The sequence below is a fragment of the Dipodomys ordii genome, unplaced genomic scaffold, assembly GCF_000151885.1.
Source record: "Dipodomys ordii isolate 6190 unplaced genomic scaffold, Dord_2.0 Scaffold98, whole genome shotgun sequence".
NCBI classification, from domain to species: Eukaryota; Metazoa; Chordata; class Mammalia; order Rodentia; family Heteromyidae; genus Dipodomys; species Dipodomys ordii.
In genome coordinates, this window is record NW_012267314.1 from 2,441,160 (window position 1) to 2,458,575 (window position 17,416).

At 39.4% G+C, this 17,416-nt stretch overlaps 1 protein-coding gene across 4 annotated transcripts in view; it reads right to left on the minus strand.

The window, feature by feature from the left end:
• Nucleotides 1–17,416, minus strand: part of Oprm1 (opioid receptor, mu 1) — a 123,493-nt gene that overhangs the window by 77,486 nt on the left and 28,591 nt on the right. Inside the window, exon 4 of one of the 4 annotated variants that reach the window (XM_013026982.1) lies at nt 2,574–2,668. The exons of 1 other annotated variant lie outside the window; for it this stretch is intronic. In XM_013026982.1, coding sequence (XP_012882436.1) covers nt 2,630–2,668 — 39 coding nt within the window. In that variant the 3' untranslated portion in view covers nt 2,574–2,629. Of the gene's footprint in view, nt 1–2,573; nt 2,669–9,361; nt 9,417–16,732; nt 16,843–17,416 lie in introns of those variants that run through there. 2 more of the 4 variants (XM_013026985.1, XM_013026981.1) reach the window with 2 other exon arrangements.

A 17,416-nucleotide genomic window follows, 5' to 3' on the forward strand; every position in this document is an offset into this window, starting at 1 on the left:
TCCTTCCTTCCTTCCTTCCTTCCTTCCTTCCTTCCTTCCTTCCTTCCTTCCTTCTCCTTTCCTGCTTCCTTCCTTCCTTCCTTCTCCTTTCCTGCTTCCTTCCTTCTTTCCCATCTGGGTCTCACCTCCCCCTTTCCTTTCCTTTGTAGTGACTGGTGCAGAGGGAAGAGTGCAGAAGCAATATGGTGGTGAAGGCTGAGTCTGAGGGAAGAAAGGTCCCCAAATGCCTTGATCTAGGTAAACTAGAATGCCTACTACAAGTCATCAGGTAAAGCAGCAAAACTCTCCCCTTCATGCCTGCAGTCTGCATTCCTGGAACACCAGACTAGGAAGAGACTTCATCCTTAAGTGAAAAAATGAAATAAGAAGAAACAAGGCCGAACCTTACATTTTTAAAAATCAGATTTCACTGAAGACATATTCTCCCCATGGAATATCATGTTATTGATGTTGATTCCATATTATTTACTCTCAAATGTATTATATTTAAAACGAACCTGTTCATTGTGTATTGTATGTAGCATCTAAGAGATAACATGGAACATATATCCCATTTGTGGAAAAAAATAGATCAAGTTCTGCATAAAAACTAAGTTGCTTTCAACTCATGCTAGATAATTCATACTAAGAGTGTGTCATTAGACAAAAACAATGATAGCTGAGAAAGAGCCTAATGAGTAGAAAGCAGTACAATGCCATCCCTTGAGAGAATTCTTGTCATCATAGTGTCATAAAAGCCATAATTTCCTCCCTAGTACTTACATGCAAATATTTCATTTGTCTCTTAATGCGTTTCATTCATATTATCCCTTTAAAATTATCAATCATTTTTAAGGCTCTAGTTGACCAGAAAATTAAAACATTAAACATAAAGCAAGTATTCTTTGGGATATCACATTGGAGGAATGGATGAAGTTACTGGGGACAAACACAAGGTGCTTTCAAAAGGAAACATTAAAACACTTATCTTTTCTTTTGTTTTTTCCTTCTCTTCTAGTGGATACATAGGTTGGGTTCACATAATTACAACTGATCATTTGTATAGGAGTGAATTCTGTTGTTCTGATCCATGCTAGCTGTCTTCCGGAAGCATTGCTTTTGAATGTCTAGTTTCTATTTGTGCCTTGTTAGATTGGTGACTATCATACAGTTGAAAATTCTGTCAGTTTGCAGACTCAGAAATGCTCATAAGGGAACAAGAAATCTTGGATCCTATTTCCACTTCCATAGATAACATCTCCATGGGCGTCACTTCAGACTTCATTCATTCAGTCCCTGCTACCAGAAGCTCAGTGGGAGGCTGTCCACACCAAGCAAATAAAATGGTAGACAGGCAAATCTCAGCTGCATGGCATAACAAAGAAAATCAGTCCAAGGGGAAAACTGTCTTAGAGAAGCCATGTAAGTTTGACATTTACAGAGGTTACCTTGACATTAGCAGAGATAAAGGAGATCAGAATATTGGTGATGACTATATGTATATATAGTATGCATATATACACACAAATCTTCAAGGAAATAGTTTAGAACTACTGTTAATACTTTATGTCCAAGTTACCTAGAGGATTAAGCAATAGATCACACATGTCCTATATGGCCATTTGAATCTGTGTTGTGATTAAGTTTATTAAGTCCATGTTTGTTGGTTTTTTAAATCATTTGAACTTTCTTGGCACTCCACAAAAATATCTGTCATCTTGCTACGTTGATTTTAAAGGCATCAGTATTGTGAGCTGAATTTTTCTGTTTTTCTTAAGAAAAATTACATGAAAAGAGAGAATGCAGCATGGAGAAACTGTAGAGAAATGAAGAAGATATCGGTGTGGATGAAGAGGTGAGCTAGACCCTGCAGAATCGTCAGAAGAGAGTAAGGGAATGACACAGTGATAGCTGGTGAGAAAATACTGGAAGCAAGGTGGAGAATCCCCTATGTAACTCTCAGAAAGTGTTTTTGGTGCAACAATCAACCACTGTGCTGCTGACAGACACATGATTGGGTGCAGGTTTCCTTTCAAGTTCATCTTTCCATTTGCACATATGTGGAGCTAGGTGAGTAAGAGTGCTGTCTACACGAACAGCACAAAGCTAAGAAATAGAAGTGCTACCAATGTCCCAACTGGGTGATACTTTTAAAGTGAACCTACGGTTCAAAAATACAATACTGTGTTCCACTACAAAAGGCAAGATGGACCGCCCACAGAGGTGCTTGGAGCAGAGGTAGCATTTACTTTACATGTTACTATAGTGGATTTAAGAATCAAGGGTTTTTCCTTGATGAAGTCAAAGATATTTGCTTGAGAACAGAATCCTAAATGGAGAAGGATCATGTTTTATGATGACTCCAATTCGCATACCATGGAGTGTTGTGGTCCTATTGGGCATCTTCCTCATGATTGTGTACATAAGCTGGAATCTTTAGCGTGAGACACTCCCTGGCTTTCCCAGCACTGGATGCTGTTGGGTTGTCCTGGAGTGTGCAGAATGCAGTCACCAGACAAGGCAGACTTTATGACTCAGAAGCTTTATGGTTCTAGGAAGCTAGAGCTTCTTCCGTGTTTTTGTAGTGATCTCCTTCCACATAGGTGGTGATTTCTAAGCTCAGTGAAGGTCTGGATGGGGTACGATTCGGTTAGGGCAATGGCGTGGTTTCTGCTTCCAGGTTTTCTAGCTGAAAAGAGAAAGAGCAAAGACCGTGAGTGTTTCACACATTTACTGAGCATCTTCCACTCGTAAGAACTAGGCTGAGGACCCTCCTGTACACTTTCACCTGCAACCCTCAGAGTTTCTCCTCAATGCCAAGGCCATTAATTAATGGTGTTGGTTATTACGACTATCTCTTGGGTCGCTGTAAATAGGCTTTTGCATTTGTGTGCACCGCTGAAGAATGTTATCTCGGTTATTATAGAGATCTATTTATGTTTTTGTTGCAAAAGTACATCCTAAACCAACCTCTTTTGCTCTCACCATCCTTTACCTTCTTCTTCATCCTTATCCTCAAATCATGTCTCAGAAAGAAAACCAGGGCCGTTTTCGATGATTTTCCTCCTGTTCTTTATTCCTAGATTCTAACTTTTACTCAATTTTCAATGTTTTATCTTTCCTGCTGTAACAGATTTGAGGTCCATCCACACTCCATTCCACTGTACAGTTAGCTTGACAGTGTGGAGGAATTTGTGGCTTGCTATTTTCAAATAGGAGAAGAGTGAAAACGTAGGAGGCTTTTAGTTAACAAAGACTTGTTGTTTTTACGGTTAGTGTATTTTGTGTGTGTGCCACTTCTAGTGCTCGAACTCAGGGCTTCATGCATGGTTGGCCCTCTATTATTTGAACCAGAACGTTAATTCCAGCTTTTTGCTGGCTAATTAGAGTAAAAAGTCTCTCATATTTGTCTCAGATCTTAGTGTCTCTTTTGCTTTTCAGATCTCAGTCTCTTTAGTAGTTACCATTAGAGCTATGAGCCACCAGTAGCCAGCAACTGTTACAATATTGTTGAGGAATAAAGGAGATGTTTGCTTAGTTTAGTATAAAGGGATGTAAAATAGCTTTTTAAACTTTATTTTTATTTTTTTGTCAGCGGTGGGGCTTAAACTCTGGGCCTGGGTGCTGTCCCTCAAGCTCTTTAGCTCAAAGTTAGTGCTCTACCACTTGAGCCACAGTGCCACTTTCGGTTTTCTGGTGGTTAATTGGAGATAAGAGTCTCATGGACTTTCCTTGCCTGAGCTGGTTTTGAACTATGATCCTTAGATCTCAGCCTCCTGAGTAGCTAGGACTATAGGCATGAGCCACCGGTGCCCGGCTATTTTGGTACATTTTAAATTGGAGAAAAAGTGTTATAAAAAAGTGGTTATAAAGAAAACTGCCTACCTGCTCCCCAGATTTCATATGGTTAACAATCAGTGCACTGCTTTACCAATGGCTGGCCTGCTCCCTGTCTCTCTCTCTCTCTCTCTCTCTTCCTCTCCCTCTCTTATAGACACACAGACACAGATATACAGGGAAACACAGACTCACAGATACAGACAGTCTCTTTTGAACCATTTGGGCCAACATAGGCAGATTGTCTTTGCACACCATTGCTTTGCTGACTCTGCCTAAAAGCAAACTGTCCCTGGCTGACCATCTGTGTTGCTCATCAATAGGCGGTGAAGTCAGCTCTGGCCAGGGTAGCACTGCGTGAGCTCTGCCCTTGGATGAGGCATGTTGATTGCTACCAGAAGTTCTGAACCTTTGACTCTGGTTCTTTCAACTGTGACTGAACTCATTGTGCATGCAGCTGCCAGCCTGTCCAATAATACCGCCCAACAGGATTTGCCAGCAGGGAAAATGGCACCACCATGCTACACTCTTCTGCTGTTTTCTAAGCTCTCCTGAACTTACTGAGTCTTTTCATCTTCTTGTCACAACCCATAGAGCGACTGCACCAAGGAGCGTGTTTGCTTACTTAGTCATGTCCTTTGCATCTTGTTAAATTCGTTTTTAAATCATTGTTTGAGAGGTTGCGATTCTTGCCAAAGTGGCAAAATGTTGGGGTGCCAAGACAGAAGAAGAGTTTTTGAAAGGAAAAAAAAAGGTAAATGCTCACAGGCTAGGTTCAAAGACATGTGGAGATTTCCTGGGTTTGGGACTAATTGTTCTAACCCAAATGTTCCAAAGAGGGCAGGAAGTAGAGCTGTGGCTCAAGTGGTAGAGCACTAGCCTGGAGCAAACGAGCTCAGGGTCAGTGCCAGGGCCCCGAGTTCAAACCCCATGACCAACAAAAAGAAAAAAAAGGCAATGGGAGTTCCACCTCTACCAGCTACCTGTTGGAGAAATGAGCGAATGGATGGAGGCTGAAGCACAGGAGGTAAAGTGCATTATATCGAAACCAAGAGGATTTCCTTGGAGTGAGTGAAAGTGCATGCAGTGCCTGCAAGAAAATGCTTCAAAGCCCGAGTGCAGCTGCTGCTGTAGATTCTGTCTATCCTGGACAGAATCCCCCAGAGCATGCCTGCTGAGTTTTGAAGACTGTGCTTTCTGAGGGGTGGAAGACTCCACCCTCTGACCCTGGCAGCTGCAATGACTGAGGGCCAGAGGATGTCCACAGTAAAGGTAGCACTCATTCTGTCATGGGACATTCTGCAATTCCAAACAAAGCTCAGTGTGGGAAGCACTTACTCCCTCCAAAGCACTCCATTGTGGGGCCATGTGCATACACCTGTGAAGACTGGAGTTCCCTGAGAAGATTACCATTGGGTAGACCACTAAAGAAACTCAGATTTGGGGGTACGGTGGACCCTAAAAAAGCATGGTGTTCTCACAGATGAAACTCTACCTGCTTCTGTAAAACCCAGTTCTTTTACAAATATCAGTATCAGTGTCTTTCAAATGGAGGAAGTAGAACACCTTTCAGCTGTGTGGGAGAACATCGTTGCCTGAGAACCTGTAGTGTCTGACGCTGAAGGAGGCCTTCCATGCTACCAGGGAACTTGCACATCTCTTTCCAAAATCCATGATCCAGTCACTGAATCCTAGGTCCTTTTTAGGAGCCAGGGCCACACATTGAATCAGTCAGATTTGAAAGAGAATAAAATGGGATGGGAAATGATTGCAGCCCTTGGGTGTTGCTGATTGGACCCCCCCCTCGCCCCCTGTTAATCACTACTTTTGCTGCTCCTGTGATTGATTGTGTAATTGGTACTCATAATTTCCATGCTTGTTCTGTGAGTGCTCATGACATCCACAGCAGATTTTCCTGTTCTGTGAAGAGCCACTTGAGATAGAGAGAACATGGAAGGACACGTGCAGGACAGATCAGAACTCAGCCCTTTGGTTTTCTCCCACATTTTCTCAAAAAGCAATTTAAAATTCTAAGAAGAGAGAAGGATAACTGTAGCCTTGATTAAGGACATCAATGCAACAAGGCTAATGAAAAACACAATGTCTCAGTATCATCCTTTGGTATGACCAGTGGGACTTAAAAAAGAAAAGAATAAAAGAAAAAAAAAGAACGGGATCTGGAAATTTATGAGGGAAGATTACCAACTGAAGTCAGTTGATAGGAAAGGCCTGGCTGTTCCACACTATATTTTGGAAACCTGAGAGTTCAGATCCTATGATTAAATCAATCAGTTGCTTGTAATAGCACCTACCATACCCTCTTGGGTTTTTGTCTTGTCTTTTTCTCAATTCTTTCTGCACCTGAAGACAAAGATGGTTCTCAGGCTCAGCCAGCAAATCTTGTAACTGCTATGCTGATGCACGTTTTGGATTTTGCTCCAATTTGCCCCCTAATGGGAGACTCAAAGCAGAAGCCAAATCTGTGTTTTTCTGCAAGTGAATTGGCCCCATTACATTGATGACATGTTGATAGGTCCCAATAACTCTGAAGATAGTAAGTTCTAAGAAGGCCCAGAAAGGCTCAAAGGCTCATTCATTCTGACAGGACACAGTCACCACTCAAGTCCAAATACTGGAATCAAAGTTGTTTGATCTAACATTCATTATTTTGTACCACATCCAGATTTTTTTCACTTAGTTGGACTATTGAGGTTTTATATCTGCATTTATTTTGTTGAAGGATATGTACAGACTAACTGGACAGGTTATCCCATTTGGCTGGGGACCTAAGTGACAATTGGCACAGGAATCGGTGAAGCAGGTGGGGCCAGAGATCACCCATGGGCCCCTTGTGAAGTACAGGTTTCTGGGAAGGGAGTCAGCTTCCACCATGGGATATTTTCAGGTTTGTCTAGCATCTTCCTGATATGACTTCCTACTTCAATGGGCTTATTTTTTGATCTCTGAATTCCAACCCCTTAGTCTGGGAAAATAATCACCATGTCCACCAGAGATAAGCAGAAACTCTGCTGGCCAATCTGTTCCACACAAGGGCTCTTTATTTCTATCCTGTGGGAACTATGGGACTTGAGGAACTCCTGTTGACCTGCATGGCCCTGAATTAGTCTGTGCCTGATGTTTCAAAGTGAGCTCCTGAAAATGATTCTCCCTTGAACATGTACAAATGTTCATGTTCAGCTTGTTTCAGTTACGTGATGACAGATACACGTACGTCTCCCAATACATGATGCCCTTGGGTTATGATGTATATATCTGTCTAGGCAATGACTACTTGATGATAACCATACTCTAACCAAACCAATGTAGTGGTGATCTAAATCAACTATACTCTGAAATCCTAAATAGGAATAACTTGTCTCCTTAAAACAGAGCTCTTTGTCCATAGAGGTTGATATTTGGATCACCTTTGATTTTGTGCAATGACAGTTAATTCACTCTATGGAATCCACTTCTCTTCACCGAATCCCCAGATAAAGAGGGCCATACCACCCAAGGGAAACCTGGCTTTCCATTTCCACTGCAGCATGAGTACTGTTCTCTGGCATCAGCATCCATGTCCTTGAGACAGCAAGAACTCTATCACTAAAACCAGCTACTGTAGCTCATGAGATGGAATGCACCACACAAAAGAAATAGGTTCATTTGAATTTCTTGATTGTAAATGGACAGTGGTTAGATGATATTCTTGCTGAACAGGGAAGATTTATATGGTTGCCAGCTGCTTCTGCTGTGCTTGGAATAACATTTATGATATGACGCTCTATGCATACCATCAGAAAGGAAGAGCCACTAGTTTTCTCTGGGAATTACTCGAGTTTCGGATTTTGCAATACATTTTTAAGGTAAATACAGCAGACTGGCCTTCTTCCAACTCTCATCTAACAGTATATTAATTGGATCTTGGATCTGCTGTTTATTAACGATGTCTAATCTAAATTGCGGATGGGATAGCATAACCATGGACATGTAAGTTTGGCTAGGAATCCACCGTGCAGTCCACTGCAAATTCTTGCTCCCTCTCACTGATTGAGGTGAACTGGAAGGCCCACGTATCTCCTAATCCTGAGCTGTTTTTCCACAGCAAAGCACAAGGCCTACAAAGACCCTTGCCGGCCAAACCACTATGTGACTCTTGCTATTAGGGAAGGAGGATTGGATTGTTTGCTGATTGCTGCAAATGATGTTATGCTCTTATCTCATTATTGGAAGGTGTGGTGTTGCATCATGTCTGTAGTGGCCATCTAGTCCATGGTGGCATGCTAAGAGATGCCAGGGACCAGTACTGTGGCATGACAGAGTGATATTATTGCAGCTTGCTTTGCTACAGTGATGTATTTCCTCCCGCTCATGGAGAAACATTGTTTATTTTTGTTTCCCATACAACCGTGACAAGCCGACCTGAGGGCTTTCTGAGCTAGCTCCTTTGGAGGCTGGGAACTCTCTGCCATTTTCTACAGCTGGGCTTCTTTCCTGACAACAATCGCAGGACAGTTACACATTTCAGTAGCCTTGAGATTCTCTATGATACTTAGACACATTCATTGAATGACGCACACATAAAATATAATTCCCTGTCATCAGTTTTCTGGTAATATTTCCAGGAAGTCCACTAAAAAATCTCTCTGGGCTATCTTTTGGCCTAGTTTAAAAATAAAATATTAAAAAGCTTTCAAAGCTTCTGACGGAAGCTTATTTAGGATGCGTTTAGTCTTTCCCTGTACAAAGCTGCATGTAGATCTCCTGAAGTTTTAGAGTTGGATGGGACTAAGTTGATGATAGTTCTCAACTGCATCAGTCCACGGAAGGAAATTGAATCCTGGTTAGGTCAAGTGGCCTGCCCAATACAGTGCATGAAAAAGCTGATTAAAAAAACAGCTTCAGCTTCTCTCCTGTACTGCCATTTTCTCCTCTCTATTTATGTTGCCACCCAGAGCTGCAATTGAAGCCAATAACTCAATTGGTACTTTTGAAGTGGAGCAGCATTTCAGCCAATAATAGACTTATAAAATGTCATTCATTAGAGAAACCATAAAAACAGACACTTCCCCTCCCCCACACCCCACAAAAGCCCCTGGGGATAGCAAAGCGCTCCTTGTACCTAAGCAATGGGGAACTCTCCCCTCTCCCTATATTCTGTTGCCTAAATCACACACAATGAGGATTTCCAGTACAAGGCTCTGAGCTCAGGAAAGGAGACTTCAATGAAAAATGGAATATCTCATATGCCTCTCTTGCATTTAGTGTGGACTTGTTCTGTTCAATATATCTTTTCTCTAATAAAAGAAAGTTTGGGTGATTATTTTTGATGTTCAAGAAGAGAGAGGGCCCCAGGATCTGAAGAAGGGAGTCAATCATCCTCAGAAGATAATTCTTGGGCTGTGGACGGAAGCTTAATGCAGAGGTGTTTGAGGCAGCTGCTGGTGTGGGAGCCCAGATGTGTTCAGATGGTCCCCAGTACAATTAGCACCAGCACCCCAGCGCTCTGGCCTCTCATCTGCCTCAATGAGAAAGTACAATGTTCAACCTTTGGTATACTTTTCACAGATGGGTTTGCATGCCTTTTAGAACAAATTTATTTTCTGAAAAATAAAAACACCACTTTATGCCAAACAAAAGAATGTGTCATAAAGCTTATAAAACTTCTTCTTAGCAATGTGTAATTTAATTCATTAAAACACACCCCAAGGCTACAGAGACATTTTCCTTATAATTATAACCAGAAAGTGGCAAACTTCAAAACAGAGAAAAACAAAAGTGAAAACCCAAACAAAACACAGTCTGTCCTTGTCACAGAGAAGCGAAATTTTGGCATCTTATTTGTATGATAAAACTATTTAGATCAGTTATTTAAATTGGCTGGGAATGAGAGTATGAAGACCATTTTCAGAATTCTGGTTAATTCCTGGATTCCTGGGTCATTGCCATTTCTTTGTAGCTAACAGGGACTCATGAATAGCTTCATAGTTTATTGGGTCTCATGGTCAATGGTGGAATTTTTAAACATGTGAGTGAACCCTCTATCCTGCTATATTTGAATAACTAGGTCTATGCATAGATAAATTTGGGAGCTTTGGCTTAAAAAGTGATAAACACACACACACACACACACACAGAGGAGCTTTTCAAAGCCTTTAGAATATGAATATACAGTAATACATTAATCCCAATGGGCAAAATAAGATCAGACACGTATTCTGACTTTTTATAGAGATTTATATAGTGTTACAAAAATTAGAACTAGTATCAATGCAAAGCTGATTCAGAGACTCAAACAGCCATCCCTTCTGATGTCCTGATTATCAAATTTAGCACTTTAATTCTCTCCATGTTCCTATCACATAGGCAAACTACTGATATCTGAATACTAGCAACTTTAGTTCAAAGGGCATTTCTGTGTCTCAAAACTTAGAATGTGGTTTTTAAGCTTAGTAAGCTGTATGCATTAAACAGATACACACATCTGGATGTCAATCACACTATCATTATGTGATTTTTTTTTAAAAAAGATACTTCTTTTCTCTGGTTGAATTGATGAACCACAACTTTGACTCATTGGCGTTAACTGGGGATGGTAGATTAGACAATTCTCAATTCACTTTTCTGCTGCTATGGGGTAACTGCCGCAGTCTGTCAGCATCTTCTATGTCCTTAACTCCCGTCTCTGATTTCTTGATACCCTGTCCTATCTATGAGGTTACTCAGAATTCCTCCACTGAGTGGTGCTCTTAAAAATGGAGTCAAAGTTTATAAACCTATTTTATTGAACCATTGTATTCAGATCACAATTAAACGCAGTACCATGTTACCTAAAATTAATGAGTCTGTCAATTGTCTTTATAACAGCACTATTGCTACTGAGTTTACCTGATCCCCCTGTCCAGTATTTCTCCAAGAAAATCAAATTTGTTTTTTCCATAGCCAAGTTTATCTTGCTTCTTAGAGGCTATTTCCTCCTTCTAACTTCTCTCAGAATCTGCTTTCATAATCTCATCTAGATTCTGAGAACAGGCTTATGAAGCTTTTGTGTCTCCCCCCTCCCCCCACCATGGCTAACGTGCTCCCAGTAATCTTGGTACTCTATTTCTCTATTTCTTTCCCTCCATTTCCCCAGGACTCCTTTCATGCTTTGCCTCAGTGATTTTAATTTTTCTTTCAATAATTGTGCTTCACCTACAAGTTATCTCAATGTTTTAATACTGCCAGGACATTTGACATCTCTCAAATTCTCACAAGATACTTTAACAATCCTTTCATGTTGCTTGACCTTTAATACTTTCTTAACAATTTTCAGGCAAAAGATCTTTTCTCAGAAAGTGAAGGCTAAAGAAATATAAAGACTGAAGAATTATGCCTTCCTTTTGTATTCTGTTAATACTGACCTTTTTTTCTTTGCGAACCATAATCAGTATTTTGAAGTGCAGAAGGAAGATTTCTTTTAAAAAACCTGTGGTGTTGTAGCAGATGAGATGAGGATCTAGTTACAAGGCTTTAAAGACATCATGACTGATTTGACCCTTAATGCTTTCTTATCCGTTATACACAATTGATCAGATGAGACCCTGCTTTTGACCTGATCATGTGCTCCCACCTCCGTCCCGGTCCTGAGGACATCGGGCTAGGCCTGGAAGCATTTTAGCTGTAACGCCAGGGGTGGATGGATGCTACTGGCAGGGATGTTGCTCAGTTTTCTGTAATGGATGTGGACTTGTGACAAAGATCTGTCTTACCAAAATGTTACTATTGTCCAGGTCAGGAAGGCTTGGGCTGTATCATCTCATCACATAATTTTGTTCCTCCAAAATTTTCTTAGCAAAGGATTTGAAATTCACTTTCATGGGAAAAAGAAAGGGAGAGTACTAAAGTTATATTGAATGGCTGTAATTCTCAGAGGCCACTTGACTGACATTTTGAATGTCATGCTTACCCCAAGCCTATGTGGTGGGTATTGTAGTCACCACCTGTTTTAAGGAGGTAAAAACTGAAACATACGTTTTATAAGTCAGCCTAAGGATTTCATGGTCATTGATAAATTCTGTGTAAATAATTGAGCCATCCAAATTTTCTTAGAATTTTATATTTTATTTAATTATAAAGGTTTCCCTTATTATTTATATTTTAAATGAATTTGCACATAATTATATGACATTTTCTTTGGTTATATTTTTTTAGCTACTTGGAAGCCAGATAATATAAAACATCATCATTATTATTTTATGCGCAGGGACAAAAGGTATACATTTAAAAATATATTTCTGAAAAAATAGATTTCTGGCCTCTAATTTCCCCATCTGCACAGAGAGAAAGTTTGGGGAAATGATCATTATTTTTTGTTAGGTCCAGTGTGCTAAGAACTGTGACTACTTTGCATCTGTTTGACTAATCCTACTGTGTCACTGAGATTTAGAGGTTGATATTTACTTGTCACTGGACATTTGGAAGTCTGTTTTTCCCATTGAATTTGTGTATCAACCAGAAAAGTTTTAGTTGCTGAAATGTGATATAGCAAGTCTCTGCAGCATTTTCAAATTCTGTAAAAACGTGTCATGGCACTTATCCTTTTCATTACCAAAAGGAGAAGTTGGAGAAAAAAATTAGCTTATGGGCTCTTGACTTCTAGGCAAATAATTAGGGAAGTTGCCAGTAAGATAGACTTTATTATACTAATTTGTAGTTCTCCTGGTATCTTCTTTCTCTTTCCCTCCCTCCTTCCTTTTTGTCCTTCTTTTGTTTATACAAACACCTCAAATTATTTTTCTACATATTCACTCGTAGATTAAAAGGAAAAAATTTTCAAATTATGATGAAACTTTCAGCATACATTCATTTGGGATCTGATAATTGTATGCAGATAATGTAATATAATTTATTAGGTTTTTAAATTTGAATAAAGGAGGCTGATTTAATGTGTTTTAGCAAGACTAATTATTTTTTGAGTGTGTTCCTAGTAAGTTCAGATATTATAGAAAGTAAAAATGGTATGTGTCTATTGACTATAGACAGTAAAACAAGTACTATGTTAAATTCATATTTCCCTCCCATTTGGCATAGGTTCCTACCGACATTCATTGCTTCATGTCACAGATTGGAAGTGGCAGTAACCAGAGTCACATGGAGCCTTGAACACTGACCTTAGGCCTCAAAACTTATTCATGTTTTTAAAAAGTATTCCAACAATTCTTTAACACTTGAAGTTAGATGTTGTTTTGCATCTTCTCCATTTATATCACATAGATATGAATGTCATGTGATTTTACTATAGTAAATAGTAGAAGTCACAGACTTCTACTAATATTTTCTTATTCTCTAATATTTTCTTACATTTTCTTAATATATTCTCTAATATTTTCTTACATTATCAAAAATGTCTAGTCACATCGAAGCCATAAATTATAGTATAAAAGAAAGAAATTCGTGCACCAGGAGGGGGAAGTTTGACAAGAGTTATGAACTAGTTTCTTGATTTCTAGGGAATAGTTAGAAAGAAGGATTATTAGGAAGATATATTTTATCTGGATTAGTAGCTCTTATAATTTTTTTTGTTCAGTGTAATCTTGTAACATTATAAAATGGTAGTGACTTGTAAATAAAAGATACCACTAAACTGCATTTCAAAAAAAGTCAGAAGTAAAATGAAATGAGGTGTGGTAGAAAGTAAAAAGAGAAAAATATCCACTTTTCCCATTAGTTCCTGACATAGAAAATCAAGATGGACATGTTTCAGAACACCAAATCACAATAAATGACAATATTTTAGCCAAGTAATAATATCCAATTTTAAATTGGTTTTGAAATGAAATGTACTTTGCTGTGTTTTATAAGTTCTGTACATTAACTAGAATAGCAAGCACACAAAGTTCTGCATTAATTGATCTAGTTAATCCTATCATCAAAACTAGAAATCACTCTGAGAAGAAAAAAAAACACACAGCAGGTATATTGATGAAGTCTGTGTCATAAAAATCAAATGTAATTTGAGTTCATCTTCATCTATTTTTTAACTTGTCACCTTGGGCCAAATATGTCCCTGGCCATTATTTTTCTCATTGATAGTCCATATGAACAATTCCAGTTATAAACTCATTAGTAAATATTAATCTTAAAGACAAATATTTTCTGAAAATTAATATCTTTCTGTTTAAATGGTAACATATAGTCCATGATTATAGTCAGTGTTAGAATCATGCCATGCTTTTCTATTTGTGACTTTTTTCTCATTTGAAATGTATGTATACTCTAATTCTACCTATGTACAGAGGCACATATATTCAGAGATTATTGGAACTGGAAGAAAAGTTACTTTGGTTCCATTCAGAAAATATGCATTAATGTGGTCAGTTCCTATAATTTTTGAGAGCTTTTCTCATCCGGTGCTTTTGTTATGGAACTGAAATCATTTCCTTCCCAAATTAGCTCTCTACAGATGTCTTGCAAAAACCAAATTCTAACTTTTGTGAGTGGTACAATTGATTTTAAAATCAGGCCTGTGCTTTTAGATTATCTGGGGATAGTATTATTTTATAAGTAATCGGAATGCAAGCACCTCGTGTCATTTCTCAAGCTGCTACTTTGAAATGTCAGTAAAAAAGGGCTTGAAAAATGTAACCGGGGAATTTAGAGATGAACTTGCTGTGCAGCAGGTCATGCCAAGATGTTAGCTTGATTGACGTGGCATGCTTTTGTCTTGGAAGGCTCAGGGATAGCTGTATTAGCCAACTGAAGCTTTTTCAAAGATAGGTAATCTTACAGGACTCCTGTCAATAAGCTTGACTGATTGCCCAAGCTAGACAATGCAGAAAATCTGGAAATGTTTAAGAGATAAAGCTACAGTTTCCATTGAACATGTAGCTTAAGTGTTTTATTAAAAATGCATATTCTTTTTCTGTATTCTCACACAATGGCTCTGACTTCTTATGGGAGTTAGTAACAACTTAACACTTCTTTCCCCCAGAGGTGACAGTTTGAGGATCTCTGGGTAACTTCATACAACGCTAACTGACAATGGCGTTGGCAGGAAGAAGTAGGGCAACGCTTGGGGTCGATAGTAGATGCCTGGATGGTCCTTGGGATGCTGCCTCTCCCTGGTGGTTCTATCTTCTATCATGGTTTAGCTTCAATGAGCATTTATTATGTCATGCTTGCCTATTAAGGTTATCACGGGAAAGAGATGTAGTGGTACAAATGAAAGCCCTCTTTAATTGGTATCCAGTATTGTGTTAGAGTATTTTGTTACAGTATTTATAAAGAAACCCAGGGGATCTAATAGAGCTGCCCCTTTTCCTATATCATGTTACCAAAATCACCTACATGTCACAGTAGAAAGTGTAGAGTGAAGCTGGGGTAGAGACTGAGTGGGAAAGGCAGGTGAGCAATGAACAGTATTCAGTCCGGAGTTGGATCTGCCATAATCAGTAAATGTAGAGAAGCATTATGATGCAGAGAGGAGTTTAATGAGACAACGGAGAGTGGTAAGTAGGCAGACAAATCAAATTGTTCTGAGGGCAGATGGAAAATAAATGCTTATGCCTGGTTCTATCTAATAAAGACCAAGAAGCCATAAAGACAGCAAGCTGAATATAAATCAGGCATTCTGCATGTTATAATGAGCTAAGAACAGGAGAGACTATCTTATTTTTTTCCTCAATACTCAATGTAAGACTTTTTTTGTTGTTTTATTTTTCAAGGTATTGCTTTATCTTGTAAAATTGGGATGATGATTTTCTTTTCTTTTAAATACTTTTTTATTGTAAAAATACTGTACAGAGAGGTTACAGTTACATGAGCAAGGTCATGACTTCTTTGGGACACTGAATTCAGCTCTTGTTATCATTACAACTACGTGGTAAGAGCCAGGTGTGATGGGACACACCAATAATCCCAGCAGTTGGGAAATAGAAATAGGATGATTATGAGTTTGAGACTTGCTTGAGCTACCAAATGAAAACTGCTCTCAGGAAACAAAACCAAACAAAATAATAAAAACAACAAAATAGATACACAAATGAAAAACAATTAGGAGATAGGCATAGAGCAAATCAAGTTTTTGTCGAAGTATAATTCATGATCTGATCACCAAAGGCTGGTGAGGAGAAAGCGAAGAAGGCCACTTGTGGATATTTCCCTGTTCTTGAAGAGGAGGCCTGAAGTAGCGAGGTTGGAGTATCATACAGCCCCTTTGATTGTCAACTGGTGGCACATAAAAAGGTCATTCCTATATCTTCCACATCTGAAATGCTAGGAGCCTGCTTATCATTCGTTCATTCATTCACTCAACAGGTAATTTAAGAGTGCTTTTAAATGTTCCAGACACCAGGCTGGGGAGATACTGGAGGCGCAGGAAGTCGTCGTGTTCCTGCTACAGGAAGTAGTGGCTAGCCTGTCCTCTGAAGCCTGCATCCATTGCAGTTGTCATCACAGGGACCATATTCCCTTCGCCCTCCCCTCCCCCACCCCTCCCACTAAGCAACCAGCAGCTCAGTCAGGAAGAGATGGAGCTTACTTTGCCATCACCTTGAATCTACATTGACCTGGGGACTTCCCTCGGCCCATGTCAGTCATGGAAGCGACTTTCTGCCTGAACCTAGGCCTCAAGAAAACCTGGTTCTTGATTCTTTCTCTTTCTAAACCTGTGAGAAGAAACCTGGGCGGGAGGATGAGAATCCACACAGAGCCAGCCATTCCTGTAGTGGCCACCCTCGATTGGGCTATCTTACATAGTGTGGGCAAGTCCACCCCCAGTTAGTGGCACATACAACTGTAATCGAAATCAATGGTTGGCTCAGGCCCTTGGGTTTTGGAATGCTGTGCAGCAAAAATGGAAGGAGATGCCTTTAACTGTTTAAGTATGACTCACAGCTTAGTCTGAACACAGAACTTTCTCATATGGCTTATCGAATTACCTTGATAACAGCTACATCGCCACTTCACTTTGTGCGGTGTGGACAGGGCCTCAGTGTACAGTTGTCAGAATACAGACACCTTGGGGAGGGTTGAGATTGGATCTCTGATCTGCAGAATATGAAGTTGACTAGTGTGCTTGAAATGTGACATAGATAGAATAATATATTGCTTTGGGTAAATGCAAATACATAGGCAGAACATACACATCGATACCATGACAAACTTCTGACAAGCAGCAGAAAAGTTAGTGGAAATCCGGTGAACTAACATAATAGCTCATGATATCCAACAAACAAATGAACATCCCATAATAACATACCACTTGTGGATTGGATTCTGAATTTGGGCCACTAATTAAATGAATCCTATAGATAAAAGTATGCAGGCTCTGATTTCATTTGCAAACTGAATTGTATTGACAAATATGACTAAAATAGTCACTGGGAGTATACATATTATTCCAATCCTCTGTGTGTAAACACTGTAATTCAAATCAAGACACATCAGTAAACATTAGTGGCAGTAATCTTGGAATTATCTTAATTTTCAACTCTGTCAGGATACCCCTTCTACTTCTTCTTGGCAGCTTCGCTTTAAGTCCAGCTCTCCCAGCTGGGAATTTGGGAGATGGCCAATTCCAGGATAATGTGCTTCTGCTGTTATCTGACACTGATGCTGCTTT